Raw genomic sequence first — 17,997 nt, 5'->3', positions numbered from 1 at the left:
CCTAGCATCCAGCTGCAGCAAACATTCCTTAGTATTTGTCTGGTTTCTTTCCTCCTCTAGGGAAGAATAAAATAAGATTAGGCCAGTGGACGATAAAATCTGGAAGTAAAGGATGGTTACCCGTGGGTGAGCAATAGATATGTGTGACACTAACACACACACACACATACACACACACACATACACATGCACGCATGCACAGACATGCACATACGCACACACAACACAATGCCAGCTTGTACTGTGACTCTTAGAATGGAGATAGTGTATCTTCAGATGTATTCTTTCCTATCACATCCCCGGTCCTGGTCAGGGAGAGTAGCAAGCCTACCTCGTTTTCAGGTAGTCCTGAGCTGGATAACAGCAGTCATACTAGCTGTAATTTGGATGGCTGACTGGCTTGCAGCCTTACAGGCAAAGGGCCTCTCGTCAGTCTATGCAGTCGGACGTTCTGGATGAGGAAACTAAGTTCCAGGAGGTGAAGCAATGCACCTAGAGTGACACAGCCGAACCGGGCTGTAAACGTTTTTAAATGGATTTAAAAATCTGCTCTTAAATGTTCTTTTGTCAAGTGACACAAGGAGCGGGATCCCAGTGTCAGCCAGCCTCAGGTTCCCCAGCCCATAGATACTGCTTTGTTCCAGACAATCAAAATGCCATTGGTGTGGAAAAGGAGCCCAGATTGGACATTGCTCAACTGCCACTTCTGGTTTTTTTTTTTTCTCCCCCAATGTAGCCTAGGTTGGGCTGCATGAAACCCTGTATCAAGTCTTATTTTATTTTATTTTTTAATGTGGAAAGTTTATTGGGAGAAAGGAAGAGGGAGATAGAGATAGATAGATAGATAAATAGATAGATAGATAGATGATAGATAGATAGAATGATCTGTCTCCTCAGAGAAATGGCAGTTTTGTTTTAAAGAGTTCTAATCTTGGTCCTGCTCTCAAGGGTCAGGGCAAGAGCATCATCTGTCCCTAGGTCTCAGCATTCTCCTGGAAGATACTAGGTTGTCCCAAGTGTTCTCTGCCCAGAATTGTAGCTTTAGCCCATTTAGCTCTCTAAATGAAAAAGTAGCTAAAATAGAGTAGAATTCACTGGGAGCTGGAGAGATGTTTCTGTCAGTAAAAGTACTTCAAGTGATCTGGCCTGGATCTCTAGAACCCATGAGAAGAACTGATTTCACAAAGTTGCCCTCTGACCTCCACACATATTCCATGGCACACACATACACACACAATAACTTAGAAAAAAAAGTTACTTAATTGGCTCTGTAGCTACATTTCAAGGACTCGGTGGCCACAGGTGACCAGTAGCTCCGATATTGGACAGTGTAGATATGGAGTGTGCCAATTGTAAAGTGTGCTTTGATATAGCTTCAGCTAACCGAAGATGCAGATTCCTGCTCTAAGCTCATACAGTGCAGACTTCCCAGGTCCCTTCTACCAGAAGCACATTCCCAGTCAGTGACCAGTCAGCTCTCCTACCTGCAGTCGCTCCACAACACTGTTGTGAGTGGAGTGGCCCTGGACTCCCTCTGACTCAAGGCTTGGAAGCAGTCAGGGCTGTTGGACTGGAAGAAAGTGAGGTAGCTGCAGCGGGGAAGCTTCTGACCTGGGCCACCGATGGGGAAGTCCTGGAGGCTCTTGGGACCAAATGTCCCCACCCCCAAGGGAGGTGTCCTATAGAGGAGCTGCTGGTGTGTTCTAGGAGTCTGACTTTAGGCTCAGGTTCTACTGGTGATTCTGCCGTGAGCTCTTGGGATTTCCATGCCTTCCGATGGCTTCTGGAGGAGCCTGCCAATCTGAAGGCAGAGGATAGCTAGCTTCCTTCCCAGCCTCTGTTTTAAAAGGAAGACGTGGGCTCCCCAGACCCTGCTGATGGACTTGTCTGAACTTGCACTCACACTTCCTTCCTTCCTCTCAGGGTCAGCAAGAAAACGGGTACTTCTGTTTCTTGTGAGCCCCTGCCCTGGCTGGGGGACCCACGTCTCCTCTCCCCCTTGAGGATTTGCCTTCTGTCACAATTGGCTCTTCCCCTTCGGCCTGAACTTTCCTTCTCATTCTGTCTCAGAAACCTTTGCCTCTGTCTGCTCTCTCCACTCCTCGCCTCTCCTTTGCTGTTCCACAAACATGCTACAAAGGGCTTCTTTCCCTGCTCTTCGAGGGTGACCAATAACACATGGGTTGGGGAAAGGGGTATGGGTTTGGCAACCTTTTTCTTTCTTCAGTTAAATTATTTTCGTACTAGCAAAACAGCATCTCAAGATAAGCAGACTGGAAACGAGACAAGCAACACAAAAGCACATACATAGAACCTGCAAGTTTCTCTCCACTCGTATCTTTCCCCATGATAACCACTACCCACATTGTTGAGACCAGGCTGTGCCCTATTCTAAGCTACTCCATATTGTACAAAAAGCATACATGTAAGTATTTTGCTTGCATGCATGTATGTGTACCATATTCATGCCTTCTTGATGCATTTGGAGGTAAGAAAAGGATGTTGGATCCCCTGGAAGTGGAGTTGTAGATAGTTGTGAGCTACCATGTAGGTGCTGGGAATTGAACCCAGGCTATTTCTGAGAACAAGTGTTCTTAACTGCCAAGCCCCATGACATATATCTTTGTGTGTACATCTTTCCAGATTTTTCCATGCAAATACATGCATTTCCCCCCTTGTTTTCTCAATAAAGATATTTTCTTAGTTGTATTGTCTTGCACCCTCACCATGCATCATGGACATATCCTACACCAATATGTGCAGCTCATCTTGTCATCTTTGATTTCTACATCACTTGAATCCTGCTGACTTGTCCTCTTTTCGTTTACCCCTATTTTCTCTGGGTGTCACGGATGACTGTCCCTGGAGGTTTTACCTGGGCCTTCTTGTCCTTCTCTGTCAGCTCTCTGTGTTGACTCCACCTGCCTCTGTGGCTTCAGCTAGAGCCACCACTCAATGTCTTTAGCACCTATGTCCCTAGCTCCTATGTCTCCTAAGCTCCAACACTGCATGGAAGGGTTACCTGCAGTCTCCCTTAAGCTCCCCAGATGCTGCAAACTGAACAGGTACAATACTCTAGTGCAGTGGTTCTTAACCTTCCTAATACTGCCACCCTTTAATACAGCTCCTGATGCTGTGGTGATCCCCAACCATAAAATTATTTCATTGCTTCTTCATAACTGTAATTTTGCTACTGTTATGAATCATAATAGAAATATCTAACTTGCCGGATAACTGATAAGTGGCCCTTGTGAAAGGTCATTTGATCCCCCCAGGGGATTGTAACCCACAAGTTGTTAACTGCTCTATAGATCCACCACACTCTTCCTGTGTTTTGCCTCCTGCCTGCTTTGTTGCCTGCTCCTCTGTCCCAGCTGGAGACATGTATGCCGGCACCTCACGTTCCCCCTGCTCTTCCTGTCCTTTGCTCTTGCCTATCTTCTCTACACCATCTTCTCTGACAGTGTTAGGCAATACTTGATCCTCTCTCCTAAACTACATCAGTAGTTATGCAACGATTGTGGGTTCCAGAGCTGGGCTGGCTGAGTTAGCATCCACGAACTGGTTAGAAACCCACAGCAAGCAATTTGGTCTCACTGGGTCTTAGTTTCACTATTCATATAATGGGCACAATGAGAACACCTACCGCACATGGTTGTTACAGGGACCAAACGAATCTCTATGAAGTATTTAGAATGATGTTCAGCTCCTCCTTCTCTGTCTCCTTGCTTCCTACATGATAGCTGCCTCGGGTCTTTCCCTTCAACCCACCATACATTCTGCTGCCAGGGGGATCTTCCTAGAATGTAAACATGCTCACTTCATATGCCTCTTAGAAACCTTTAAGGACCATCGATAGCCTCAGATGAAGTCAATCTTGAGGTGGATACTTGATACCCTTGTGGATGACCCCTATTACTTCTGGCCATACCTTGAACTTGAACCTCTGAGAACCCTGAGCAGCTCCTAGGGGTTATTCTATTTCTATGGGGGTCTTGGTGTGCACTCCCTTTCCTTGGATAATCTTCAAGCCCTCTGATGGAATTCTTTTTTTTTTTTTTTTTTTGTGGTTGTTTCCATGTTTGGTCCGGGTTTTGTGACCCATCATCTGGCTGGCTGTTCATCCCTTTGCATCTTGAAAGTAGGTCTTTGTGAGCTTGTCTCTTCCTTCCCAAATGAAGCACAGTGTGATGCATGTCATGGTGCTCTGTGCATTTTTGGTGGACATTGCTAAATTGGTAAGGTTTTGGGGGAACTGATGGACACGAGAACATTCCTTGGGTTGAAGAATTATGTGTTGTGATCCAGACCTTTCAGAGATTCTCCAGCCTGGCAGCACCAACAAAGTCACATCAAAGGTGACAATGCTGACCTTATTTGCTCAAAAACTGTGCTCAGGCCAGGCTCTGGCCCTGCAGAGACTCACTGGAGGTCCTTCCCATGCCCCCCTGGGGGTGTGGCGTGGCAGGGCATGGTCCTCAAAGCCAGAACCAGAGGACTGCTATCCTTGCAGGGCCAGGCTCTTGGGGGGTGTGTGGTGACCACTGTGCAACTCTCCTTTAAAGAGTCCCCAAAGTCTAATTTCCTTTCAGCCCATTTGCTGAAGAGATTGGTGGGCTCTTCAGAAACAGTGTTGACCTGGAGGCCGGAACTCAGCATTGCTCTTCCTTTGCCCAAACAAGGGAGCTGAGGCTCAAGCTCCCCATTCCTTGCCTTCAAATCCTTCCTGGAGAGTTCTTTTCCAGATCATCCCCCATTTTCTTAAAAATGGCCTTCTACTGTTACCCCACCTTCAATCCCCTTATGAGGAAGGTAAAGACTCTGTTCTGGTAAAACTACCAATTGTTCAGGCCAGTCCCCAGAAAGGGCTTCACTCTGAGGATGATTCTAGTACCTCTAGTTGTTTGGGGGAGCCTCCTCTGTCCATCACTTTGTGATTGCATCTGCTGAGGGCAAGTTCTCACCAGTGCATTGGGGCAGAATCTCCTGTTGCTAAAACTCCATGCAAAGGCGGTAGGATGTAATGCTAGTCAGCCAAGACCCTCAGGCTGTCTCCAGGCTCTGGTCAGAGCCACAGCCTTGCTCAATCACTGCAGAAGCTCCAGCAGAGTGGATGAGGACAGTATGAACGCTGGTCTCGGGTTCTTAGTGTCCTCTAGAAGCCGGGTAGGGCTGCTAACTGCCTCGTTACAGTATGCGCCCCCCTTTTCTTCTACAGAAGATTTCTCGGAAGTGACCCAGTTAACACCTAGTGAATGAACACACACAGTTTGCATAAGCTTTCTCAGAGACTTCCGGGGAAATGTTACTCAAGATCAATTCATCTAAGGTCTTTATCAGAGTCTAAGTGAGCTCCAATGCTGAGTCACCAGGACTGAGACCCTCCTTCCAAGCCCTCCCAGTGTGGGGCCCATCAAGTCACCATAACGACTGGAAGGACAGAGAGCCCCATACCTATACCTCTTCTGCCCACCAAGCCCAGATGCCCTGAAAAGCTGCTGGGATTCTCACAGGTAGCTGGTGGGATAGTACAGTACAAACCTCTTGGCAAAATACAGTGTCCATAAGTCTGTGTTCATGGTTTCTGCATTCACAGATTCAACTGACTGCAGGTTGAAAAATATATTTGAAAAACTATGTCTAAACTGGACCTATTCGGACAATTTCTTGTCACCATTTCCCATGCAACACAGTAGAACACTGTTTACATAGCATTTATACTGTCTTAGGTACTTTCAGTAACCTGGGATTGATTTAAAGTATGTGTGATGCTGTGCATTGGTTATATGTATATGGGACTTGAGTGTCTGGGAGATTTCTACCTTCAGAGATTTTGGTACCTTCAGGGATTCTTAGAGCCAATTCCCCAAAGATGCAGAGAGATGTCTGCTAATTTATCAGCGTTTTGAAAGTTAAACTTACTACAACCTGAGCACTTCCAGGTGCATTTCCCCTCAGGTGCCAGGCATTTCATCCTAGGTATTTTGCTAGGAGAAATAAAAGTATGAATCTACTAAAGACTGTGCATAAAGCTCACAGGAACCTCCAGGTAATAACTGCCAACAGGAGACCACTCAAATCTGAAGCAACAGGTAAATGTGTAAAAATTCCTGATAGTGGAATAATAGAAAAGAACCATGGGGGCTGGTAAGAATGCTCAGAGGGTAAGGGCGCTTACTGCTAAACCTGATGCAAGTTTGATTCTGGGGACCCACATGGCTGACGGAAAAAACAAACAAAACATCTCCAACAAGTTGTTCTCTGGCCTCCAAATAAATCATGAATGCTCCATGCATTACATACACCGACACACACACACACACACATGCATACACACATGTACACATGCAAGCATGAAAGCACACATGCATACACACACTGTCGGAAAGAACTACAGGTTTATACAACACCTAGACAAATCTCAAACCAATTATGCCGAGTGGAGGCAGCAATAAAGAGGGAACTGTACAATTTTATTTCTGCAAATTTCTAGAAAGTGCCTATGCTTCTTGGTGACCTGAGGTAGGGTCAGTGGTTGCCTCCCTCAGCATGGAGGCAGGGGTTGGGGGAGGGTGAGGAAACTTTGGAGTAGATGCCTTCGTATGGAGATGCAAAAGTATGCAATGTTTATTATATGTCAACAGCACCCCTGTGAAAATTGAGACAAACCAGTGATACCTGAAGTAGATCGGAGGGGGCTATACTTCCTGTGGGTGGTGGGGAGGGGGTGTGTGGCCAGGAAAGAGCTGGGCCTGGGCTGTTCTTATTCATGGTTACTGGAAGGACTTGACAGAGAGTTCACAGCCTGTCTTCCTCACATCAGACACAAAGCTGCTAGAGCTAAGACATGGTCCATCAACCGTTTCGACAGAAAAGGCAGGGCTAGTCCTATCTTTGGACTGCCAGCTGTTCCCTCTACCCCTCACAGTAGTGCTGGGGCTTCAGCTCACCAGCTTCCAGAAAAAAATGAGTGGTCAGATTTCAGGGAGGGAGTGAACTGGGCAGGGTGGGATGGTGGGGTAGTGATGGCTGGTCTTTGGCTCCTCTTGCCATCTTGGTCAGGTGATCTGGATTTCTTGCCGCTGGCCACAGCCCGGGCAGCACTGGTCTCTCTTGTAGTCTGCAGAGCAGGCGTGGCAAACCAGGCCTCCACAGAGCCTGGGGAGCAGAGACAGAGAAGCCTGGGCTGGCTTCTGCCGGTCCTCGTGGTCCAGCAGGGCAGCCTTGGCTAGCTCAGGATGCTTCCCTTGTCCCACAGGCTGTCTTGATATCCGATTCCAGAGCATCTAACTCAGGTAGCAGCTTCGGCTGATTTGTTTCCTCCTCGTCCTGTCTTCCCCTTGAAGTCAGTGGGGAGGGGGCAGGACTGTTCTTTCTCTGTACAGGGACCCTCTCCCTAGACAGAAACCCAGCAAGGCATTCTGGGAGATTACTGGCCTCATCTTCTAGGACCTTCCCTCTTTCATGGCCCTGCCCACTGTTCTCTTTCAGGAGTCTGCTTAGCAGCAGTAGTCAGATGGGGTGACACACGTGGACAGGCTCAAGTGGGTCTTTATAAACATCCATTTCCCATGCTCTAGCACAGTGGTGAACATCTGTAATGTCATCGTGCAAGAGGGACTGAGTCAGGAGGATCATAAGTTTGAGTTCCTCCTGGCTAGCCTCTGGTACATCATGAAAGCCTGTCTCAAAATAGCCAGCTAAACCACGGTGAATCAGATGGCTCAGCAGGTGAAGGCACTTTCCACTGAATAGGATGACCTGAGTCTGATCCCTGGAGCCCCCATGGTAGGAGAGAAACAACTTTTGCAAGCTGTTCTCTGACTTACACGTGTGCTGTGGTTCATGCTTATACATGCACACTGAAATAAATGTTAAAAGGAATGTTCTTAGAGATGAAACAAATCAAACAAAACCAGGCATTTCCCTTGGTCCTTCCTTCCCTGGGTAGACAGGAACTGAGGGCTGTCCCAGACTCTGTGCCTTCCTGTTACCTGCAAGGATACCGCCGAGACAGCCGCCTGAAGACCTTGTTGCAGCCCACACAGTGTCCAGGGGCCACAGTGGACCGCTGCTGGAGCCTCTGCCACTGATGGTCCTTCTCCCTGGTGGACAGGGTGGAGGTTGACACAGAAAGACGAAGAGAAAGCGGGGGGGGGGGGGGGTGATGGAGGAGAAAGGGCCTCACATTGGCCTGAAGCTTTCCAAGTCGGTGGGGCTGGCTAGCCAGTGAGTCCCATGGATCTGTCTGTCTTTGCTTCCTTAGCACTGAGATTGATTATCTGGCCTTAGGGGATTGAATTCCAGTCCTCATGTTTGCATGGCAAGCACTTTCCTGGCTGACCTAGCTCTCTAGCCCTCATCAGTGTTATGTGATGTGATTTGTGAGTGTGTGTATGTGTGTGTGTGTGTGTGTGTATGCAGACATGCAGATATGCAGATAAAACATTCATATACATAAATAAATATTTAAAAGAGCACATGGGGGCTTATGAGATGGCTCATCGGGTAAAAGTACTTGCCGCACAAGCCTGACAACCTCAGGCTGATTGCTGGAATCCTCACAGATGTGGAAAGGAGAGGATGGACTGCACAAAGTTGTCCTCTGATACATGTGCCCCCACCATGCACGCACACACACACACACACACACACACACACACACACACACACCAATAAACAAAAAGTGTTTCCATAAAAATCAAGCTGTAAAGGAGGGGTTATATAAAAAGCCTGGCCACCCTCCTACCCTTCCATTTCCAGTGATAAACCATTTCTCCTTCCACATTTAAGTAACAGGTTCACATACTTCCTTTGGTAGAATATGTTCTCTATGGAGCTTCATCCCTTGACCGAGGAGGAACCATCTTATTCCACCCAGTCCTCCTTCCTCCCAGTGTGGTCAGGTTCCTAGTTTGGGTTCCTCTGTCAGTTACTCTTGTCAATTCGCAGGATATAATAATTCCCTATTCTCCTTCTGTTATCCATGAGCAATCCCTTGTGGCTTCCATTCTGCTCCCCACTTCCCTTCAGCTTCCCACCCCTAACTTGTCGCCTCCTAAAGCAACTGGTGTGGAAGCCACTAGCCATGAGTTTGCTTTCGTGTAAATCAAATAAGAGAACATCAGTTGCACCAGCTCAGTATCTCAAGCTTGCATCACATCAGAAAACAAAGATGTGGGGCAGGCTCATACTCACAGAACACGCTAGTTGAATCTTTTCCATTGTCTAATATTACTTTCACACTCCATTTTTGTGTGTGTGCATCTTCATCTGAGGTGGATATGTACATGTGTGTCTGTGTATGTGCACATGCATGTGTGTGAAGGTCAGAAGTCGCCCTCCACCCTTTTTTTTTCCTCTGAGTGCAGGCTGGCCTTGAAGTCACAGGGATCTGTCTGTCTGCCTCTGCCTCCGGAGTGCTGGGATTAAAGACCTGCACCACCAATGCCTGGCACCTCCACTCTTTTTTGAAGCAAGGGTTTCTCACTGAGTGTGGAACTCACTTATTGGGCTACCCTGGCTGGTTAACGAGCTCTGTGTATGCCTTCCTTCCCCAGTGCTGAGGTTTCAGGTGCACACCGCCATGCCTAGCTTTCACCCTGGGTGCTAGGGGCTAGGGGATCTCAGCTTAGGCCCTCATGCTTTTGTGGCAAGTACTTTACTGACTGGCCATCTCTCCAGGTTCCACACTCTGTTTTATCATTCCAATCTTCCTCCCTTCCTCCCTCCTTTCCTTCTTTTCTTCCTTCCTTACTTAATTTCTTTCTTTCTTTCTTTTTTAAGACAGGGTTTCTGTGTGTAGCCCTGGCTGTCCTAAAACTCACTCTGTAGACCAGGCTGATCTTGAACTCAGAGATCCTCCTGCCTCTTCCTCCAGAGGGCTGGGATTAAAGACATGTGCCACTTACTGCCCAGTTTCCCATTGTCTTTTGTGCATTATCATGAGACAATATTCTAGCACTGAAGAAGGCTAATCCTCTGGGACAGGAGTTACAGACAATTGTAAGCTGCCTTTTGGGTGCTGGGAATTAAACCTGGGTCCTCTTGAAGAGCAGCCAGTGCTCTCAACCGCTGAGCCATCTCTCCAGCCCTCTAAGTGTCTTTCTTGACTCATTGCATCACCTGCTTTAGCATTCTATTTTCCCCTCTCATCATTATTATTACTATTACTGCTACCACTACCATCACTATTGTTGCTCACAGGTTGTTTTCATGTAGTCCAGGCTGGTGATTTTCCTTCCTCAGTTTTCCTTGTATTGGTAATTCAGGCATGCACCACTCACAGTGCCTGATTTGTGCCGACTCCCCTGAACCCTTCATCACAGCGAGTGTTCTGATTCTTGCACTCTGCACCTTCGTGCTGATCCCCTTTTCTTTCTCCTCTATGGGACTGCTGTCCCCTGAATCACATCTTCTCCTTTCTTGGCTTACTTCCTTTTTTGTTTCTGGAGCACATCCTCAGTGAACTTCTTAAGAAGGGCTGTGTAGGAGTTGAGTTTTCTGAGACCTGTCTGATTAATGCCTTTGGCCATCACCTTATGCTTTATCTGGACATGGAATTCTACTTCAAGAGTAGGCTTTTCGGAGAACTTGGGAGTACTACACCACAGACACTGACACATGTTGAGTCCTCTTATCCTTACGTGCTTTGTGTCTTCCTCCAGATAATTGGAAAATAATGTTTCTCTTCGCTTTTGTGAAACTTCACAGTGCCAAATCTAGGTATGAACAGCAAATTTCCCCTTTTGTTTATTGTGCTGCACATTCAGTGAGGTCTAGAGTCTGTCAGGGCCTGAAATGCATATTGTGATATTTGATAACCTACTTAATTTTAGTTTCTTCTTTTGGAAGCATCTGCCAGTTGGAGAGGGTATTAGGACTCCTAGACTGGCACGCATGTGTGCGTGTGTGCCACACACACACACACACACACACATACACACGCGCGCGCACACACACACGCACGCACACACACACACACACACACACACACACACACACACACACACTGGCAGGTAAATGTACATATATTCATGTACATGCATGTGAAGGCCAGAGGTTGACATTGGGCATCTTCCTCAATTACATTCCACCTTGCTTTTTTGAGACCGTGTCTCTCACTGAAGGGAGAGCTCACCTATTTGGCTAGATTAGGTGGCCAGTGAGCCGTGGGACACTCATGCTCTCTCTAGCACTGAGTTTATAGGCATGCTATGCCTGATTCTTAGCATAAATGCTAGGGACCTTAACACTGGTCCTCATGATTACATGGCAAGCTTTTCCTCACTGAGCCATCTTCCTACCCCCTACCCACTGATTTCTATTTTTCCATGTCTCTTGTTACTTACACCTGCTTTTATCCTGTCCCTGGGAGCCTGCTTTTAACTAACTAATTAATTAACTAATTAATTTAGTTAGTCAGTTAGTTTTGTTTTTTGAGACAGGGCTTCTCTGTGTAGCCCTGGCTGTCCTGGAACTCTGTAGACCAGGCTGGCCTCAAACTCACCAAGATCCTCCTGCCTCTGTTCCCCTCTCCCCCACTCCCTGCCCCCAGTGCTGGTGTGCACATCCACATCTGGCTTATCTTTATTTTCTAATCCTTTTGGTGAATTGAACAAATCAATAATCATTTTTTTTTCTGAGACAGGGTCTCACTACAGCCCAGGCTGCTAATCCTTTTGGCGAATTAAACAAATCAACAATCATCTGTCTGTCTGTCTATCTATCTATCTATCTACCTACCTACCTACCTATCTATTCTTTTTCTGAGACAGGGTCTCACTACAGCCCAGGCTGCTAATCCTTTTGGTGAATTAAACAAATCAACAATCATTTGTATGTCTGTCTGTCTGTCTGTCTATCTATCTATCTATCTATCTATCTATCTATCTATCTGCCTGCCTACCTACCTACCTACCTATCTATCTATCTATCTATCTATCTATCTATCTATCTATCTATCTATCTACCTATCTATCCTTTTTCTGAGACAGGGTCTCACTACGGCCCGGTCTGTTGTAGAACACACAATCCTGCTGCCTCCACCTCCCCAGTTCAAGGATGACAGGCCTGAGTGTGTGCACACACGTGTGGTCAGAGGACAGCTTTCAGGGACTGTTTCTCTCGTTCCACTCTGGGTTCCGGGTCTCTGTTTCAGGTCATCAGGCTTGTGCGGTAAGCGCCTTTATCTGCCCACCTTAAATCATTTGTTAGTTTCCTCTAAGCTGACATTGGTTTCTTTTCATTGTTACAATGTGAGTTCTACACGCAAGAATTTAGTTGTGGATGCCTCCAGCAGCCTTCTCATTTCGTGGAACCTGAGACCAGTGGTGCCGGTCCTCCGGGCTGCATGGAAGGAGTGCACACGTGTGTGAGCGCCCCTGTCTATGGAGGTACACATGTGTCTGTTACCTTCCTACCTGACTGAAGGGCTAGTGTGCTTCACATGCCTCCCCCACCTCGGTGGGCCTGGAGGTTTGAAATAAACCCTGGTGAGTGTAGTCTCTGCCACCTAGAACAGCTGCTCCAGGCTGGACCCATAGGCCCAGAGGCCTAAGGAAGTTCAGTAGGCAGGTGGTCACTTCTCTACGTTTCTCCCTCCTTCCAGTCCCTTCTAAACTCTTGAGCCGGTTGAGAGGGGATCTCTTCTAACCATAATGGGAAACCAAGGGCAGTTCTGGAGACGAGAGCATGCATGATTGTCAGAGGACTCTGTGGTTTACATGCTGTCTGTCTTTAGTGGCCACATCACACTGACCCTCAGTTTCCTCCTCTGTAACATGTGACATGTAATTAGTGACAGCATGAGGTCACTAACAGAAGGAAACAAGTTCACATATGAAAGGTCTAGAACCTGAGAGTTGCTAGTGGTGTGGTCTTCAAGCCTGACCTCCACGGTGCTTACTCACCCTCTTCCTTTCCATACCAGTCCCCGCTCCCAGTCCCATTCTTACCGAATCAGTTCCAACACCCTCATTTTCATGGCCCGGACCAGGTCCTTCTGCCCTTCCAGCTCCTTCTCGTACATGGCATCTCTCCTCTCGGCCTCCTGCCGCTCCTGTTCCAGTATCACTTGAAGCTGGGATCTTTCGGCCTGACACCTGGGAACAGGAGACCCAGTTAGGAGAAAGGCCTGGAGCCTGGAGAAGCTGGCCTACATATAGGTACAGCATCTACATACACAAACCCAGAGGCATGTAACACACATACATTATACACCGTATGTACTACATATTGCACACACTACAAATACCCATCATTTCTCTGAAGCGCGTGTGCACGCATGGGCACACACACACACACACACACACACACACACACACACAATGTGTGTACCATACACCAAACTGAGCACCTAGAGACAGATTCAGCAACCAAGGAGAAAAAGAAACAGGGCCTAACCTTGAGTGTTCCTGTAGAGGGCACTACTGAGCTTTTCCTTCCCTCCTTTCTGCCCTCCCTCTTCCTTTCCCTCCCTCCTTCTCTTCCTCCCTTTCCCCTTCCTTCTTTCCCTCCCTCCCTTTTAACATTTCCACTTTAAAATGTAACTCTCTGAGAAGTATACTTATGAGAGACCTGTCTGAAAGGAGAGTGAATGCCTAGCAATCTAGGCTGGGAACACTATGACCAGCTGAGAACAACTTCATGTGGAGGGGAGAGGTGGAGGCTTTGGGGTGATCATTTTGCTTTAAAGTATTTTTAGAAGGTATGTTATATTGCCTTTTCAGTTTAAAACGCAATGGGAAAAATAGGGCTTTCCTAAATTTCTGTCTCTGTTTTGGGTTTGGAACTGCTGCAGCTCTATTCTTGACTTCTCTTGTTTGTTGTTAGTGGTTTTCTAGAAGGTTCCAAGAAGTTGACTAAACTGAAAATAGGATAGTCCAAGCTTCTCACTCTGTGATCTGGTTGGGAGTGTATACCAGCCAGTAGTGGGTAGATGTTAGGGAGTTCTGGAATCAAATCCAGGGCCTTTGCATGCCAGGCAGACACTCCACCAATTGAACTATACCCTCGGCCCTTGAACTATTGACTTTTAAAATACAGCTGGTTAGCGGGTCCCAAGACTGAAAGATGGGTGCACCAAGAATGGAACTCCAAAAAGGCCTAACAGGCCTTATCTGCTCTTTTCTTAGTTGATGACTTCTAGGCTCCTGTAGAGGGCGCCAATCAACATTTTCCTCCTTTGGTTGTTTTGATTGGTGAGCCTAGGTCCTTATGAGACCACCATGGGGGGGGGGTGTTGGTTAGGTGGGAGGGAAACCTATCAGGCCCCTACTGAGTGCTGGTAGCTATTTTAGGTGCTTACACCCATGGCTCCCATGGGACTTAAGGTAATAAAGCCAAGTTTAGTGACAGACCCCACTAGAGGCCAAGATGGAGACTATAGAAGGTGCTGGGGGAATTAGCTTAGATAATATGGCATTGAAGTCAGCCTTGCAAGTCTGCGAGGTGGAGTGGTCTGTCTACCTGGGTGGCTGAAAGGGGTTACTGGGCAGGGATTCCAGGAAGAGGTAAAGGAAAGCCAGAGACCTTGGCAGGACCCCAGAGGAAGCCACTGACGTATTTCAAGCAGGGATGATGGTAGTGGATGTGGGAGGAACAAACGTGTCTTGAGCCCCTAGTATATGCCAGGCATTGAACACCATAGCCTTGCTTCAGTTTTCACAAAGCCATCAGATGGCCAGCATAAGCTTCGTTTTACAGGACAGAAAAGTAGAGTCTCAAACAGGGTATCGTTCTTGCCTTGGACCACACAGCGTGGTGTGAGGATCAGAAGTTTGGACATGGGCTTGTCACCTTGGCTCCTGGTCACCAGTGCTGAGTGGGCAGTGGGTGGGTAGAGCAAATGGTTTCCTGCCAAGCCTCTCTAGGATGGACTTCCTGGGTTTTGTTTACTGTAGTACACCTGTCCTCTACTCACTCATGGTCACATAGGTACAGCAAATACGGCTGGTAGAGAGAATGTGCCGGTAGAACTTGGACTGGCTGGTGGTGGACCCCTGTCACTGGTTGGATGCCCATGTTCCCTTTGTGCAGTGGTGGGCTCAGTGCTTGGTTCTGGGTCTGGAAAGTGCTTGGGAGTTGCTACTCCATCTGCAGTCTGGAATGACTCTCCACGAACTCTCAGGCCACCTTCTTTGCAGCACGTCATACCTGACTTCTTGCCCAACAGCCCTCACTTGGAGGTCTGATGGTGTTCCCAAGCTTCACAGGTTCCAAACTCTGCTCTGGGCTTTCCACATGAGCCCATCTGTCCCCATCTTCCCTACCTTTGTGAACAGTTGTTCTAGACTCTTTCTCTCAGACCCAGTCTCCCAGGAAGCCCTGCTTCAAAATTTACCCACAAATCAGCAGCTGTGTCAGGGGCCCAGGCTAAATACCTCAGCGGCTCAGGCTAAATGCCTCTGCACTCCTTCTGTTGTGCTGGCTAGTTTTTATGTCAGGGACAAAATCTTAATTGAGAAAAAAAAAATGCCTCCATAAGACTGGTCTGTCGGCAAGTTTGTAGGGGCACTTTCTTGATTAATAATATATGTGGGAGGGCCCAGATCTCTGTGGGTGTGGCCACCCCTGAGCAAGTGGTCCTGGATGGTATAAGAAAGAAGGCTGTACAAGCCCCAAGTGAGCAAGCTGATAATCAGCACATCTCTATGGCTTCTGTCTCAGCTCTAGAACTCACTCTGTAGACCAGGTGGCCTCAAACTCAGAGATCGACCTGCCTCTGCCTCCCTAGTGCTGGGATCAAAGACGTCTGCCACCAACACCCAGCTTAAAGCATATGTATCAGATTATGTCCTTCCTCTGCTTGGACTCTATAATGGCTCTTCTCCTACTTTGATTTAAAGCCAAGGTTATTTTGATGACTTCCCAGGCTCTCTTTAAGCTGGCCCTCCTTGTGCACCAGACCTTTCCTCCCTTACCTGACTGGGGCCAAAATAGCTCCCCACGATTCTCCTTGAACCTGCTGTGCAACTTACTACTTCAGGACCTTTGTTCCTGTTCTGCCCCCTGCCTGGAACATCGTTCTAGCTGGTGTCCAAGAGTCTGGCTCCTTCCTTCATGATTTCATGCCAACACCAGAGTTTCTGAGAGAGTTTTTCAAAAACGTCACAGTGGTCACTCCCATTCTCCTTCCCTATTTTCTTTCTGCACAGAACCGTGCTCTAGGAGCTGGGGGAGATAGCTTTGCAGGTAAAGGCATTTGCTGCCAAGACTGACATCCTGAGTTCAGTCCTTGGGACCCACATGGTGAAGGAGAGAAATGACTCAGTTGTTGTCTGACCCCCACATGTATGCCATGGCACATGCCACATGCACACCCACAATCACCCTCAGGTGCACTCACACCCATACCTACGCACAAAATAAACAAATAAATAATAGTAATAAACCCACCTCAATCCATTGCTCTGTAATCCTACTTACTGCGAGCAACATGGAGGCAGGGATTTTGTGTTTTGCTCACAGGAGTATTTTGGGTTTAGAATGGGTGCCTACAGTGTTTAGGAATGATTGAGTGACAGGTGTCAGGGTGACAGGGGTCTGTGAGACAGTGCCCTCTGATACAGGAAGAAGTTTGATGCTGGAACATCTCTCTGGAGCCTCTCAGCTGCGCCCACCAGTTTTTCTTGAAGCCACAGAGGTTCTTGCATGGCCAAGACCCCCACTTCCACTTAGGATCTGAGCCACGGGACTATTTGCTGGTCACAGCAGCAGCTCGGGTGGTTGAGTATTGGGTGGAGTCCAAGGAGCTTTGTGTTGGAGTCTGGACTCCCAGATCTGCCCCAGCTGTTCAACACACAGACAGCAAACTTCCCAGTGATTCAGTATGAGTCATAGACACTCAGTTTGTGACAAGGGTGGGACTGTTCCCTGACCTTGCTTGGAGAAAATGTTATGTTGTCCTGTAGAGACAGGCAGCATGCAGACCCTTGAAGACCAAATTTAGACTCGGGAAGATCTTTGCGTGGAGTAGACTTTTAAAACAGGAAGATAATGCCTTTGGGGCTTTGAGATCAAGGCAAAGAAGGAACATGGGACTACTAGGTAGAGAGAGACAGGGAGAGTGGAATATAGTCAGTTCTCTGTATCTGTGTCTCTGGTTTTAACCAACCACGAACTAAAAATGTTCAGGTGCAAAAACAAACAAATAAAACCCTAAACTGCGTGTCCTCAACATGTCTGATTATTTTTTTCCTTCCCACTGTTCCTTATACAATGTAGTGGTACAACTATTTTCACAGCATTTATGTCAAGTTCCTATAGCACAGGGGAGGGCGTTTGGTGGTTCTCTGCAGACCCTACATTATTTTTTATGCAAAGCACTCGAACAGCCAAGGGTTTCAGTTTCTCTTGGGGTCCTGAAACCAACCTCTTACTGATACAGAGGACTTTGTTAAAAAACATAAAACAAAACAAAACAACAACAACAACAAAAAAAAAAAAAAAAAGCAAAAAACTGGACTGGTGATGTAGCTGGCTTGGCAGAGTGCTTGCCCAGCAGATACAGAACTTTAAGTTTGATCTCTAGTACCATATAAACTGGGCACAGAGGTCCATGCCAGGAAGACCTGAAGCTCAAGGCCATTCTCAGTTACATGGCAAGTCTTAGGGCATCTTGAGCCACATAACAAAAGAAAATTGGCTGAGGGAGTGAGGCATGGGGACCAGGACTGAGAGACTGAGAGGAAGGATTGCAGATTGGAGGTGACTCTGAGCTGCAGTGAAATGACAAAATAACAACACAAAACGGCAGGAAAGTCTACTGCTGTGGAGTCAACCATAGGTCTTGGCTCTCAGATTCTCTCTGCTAAAAAGCTGACATTAGGTGAATTATGTAAGTTCTGGGTGAGTGACAGCCACTGTTATGGTTATCAGGAGGTCAAAAAGGTTGAAAAGGTTGTATAGCAGGGAACAATAATAATGATAATAATAACAAGAACAAACCGAGCAATTTAAAATGAGGGACAAAGCCAGGCATAGTGGTTTATACCT

General features: G+C 47.2%; 1 protein-coding gene across 3 annotated transcripts in view; it reads right to left on the bottom strand.

The window, feature by feature from the left end:
* Window positions 1–17,997, bottom strand: part of LOC127226426 (C-X-C chemokine receptor type 2) — a 29,242-nt gene that overhangs the window by 5,628 nt on the left and 5,617 nt on the right. For all 3 annotated transcript variants that reach the window (XM_051190451.1, XM_051190450.1, XM_051190449.1), the window contains one exon: window positions 12,957–13,103. In XM_051190451.1, the coding sequence (XP_051046408.1) occupies window positions 12,957–13,103 (147 nt within the window). The remainder of the gene's footprint in view (window positions 1–12,956; window positions 13,104–17,997) is intronic.

This window comes from Phodopus roborovskii, unplaced genomic scaffold (assembly GCF_943737965.1).
Source record: "Phodopus roborovskii unplaced genomic scaffold, PHOROB, whole genome shotgun sequence".
Taxonomy (NCBI): Eukaryota; Metazoa; Chordata; class Mammalia; order Rodentia; family Cricetidae; genus Phodopus; species Phodopus roborovskii.
The sequence above is the reverse complement of the archived record's forward strand: the minus strand, read 5'-3'. Positions and strand labels throughout refer to the sequence as shown.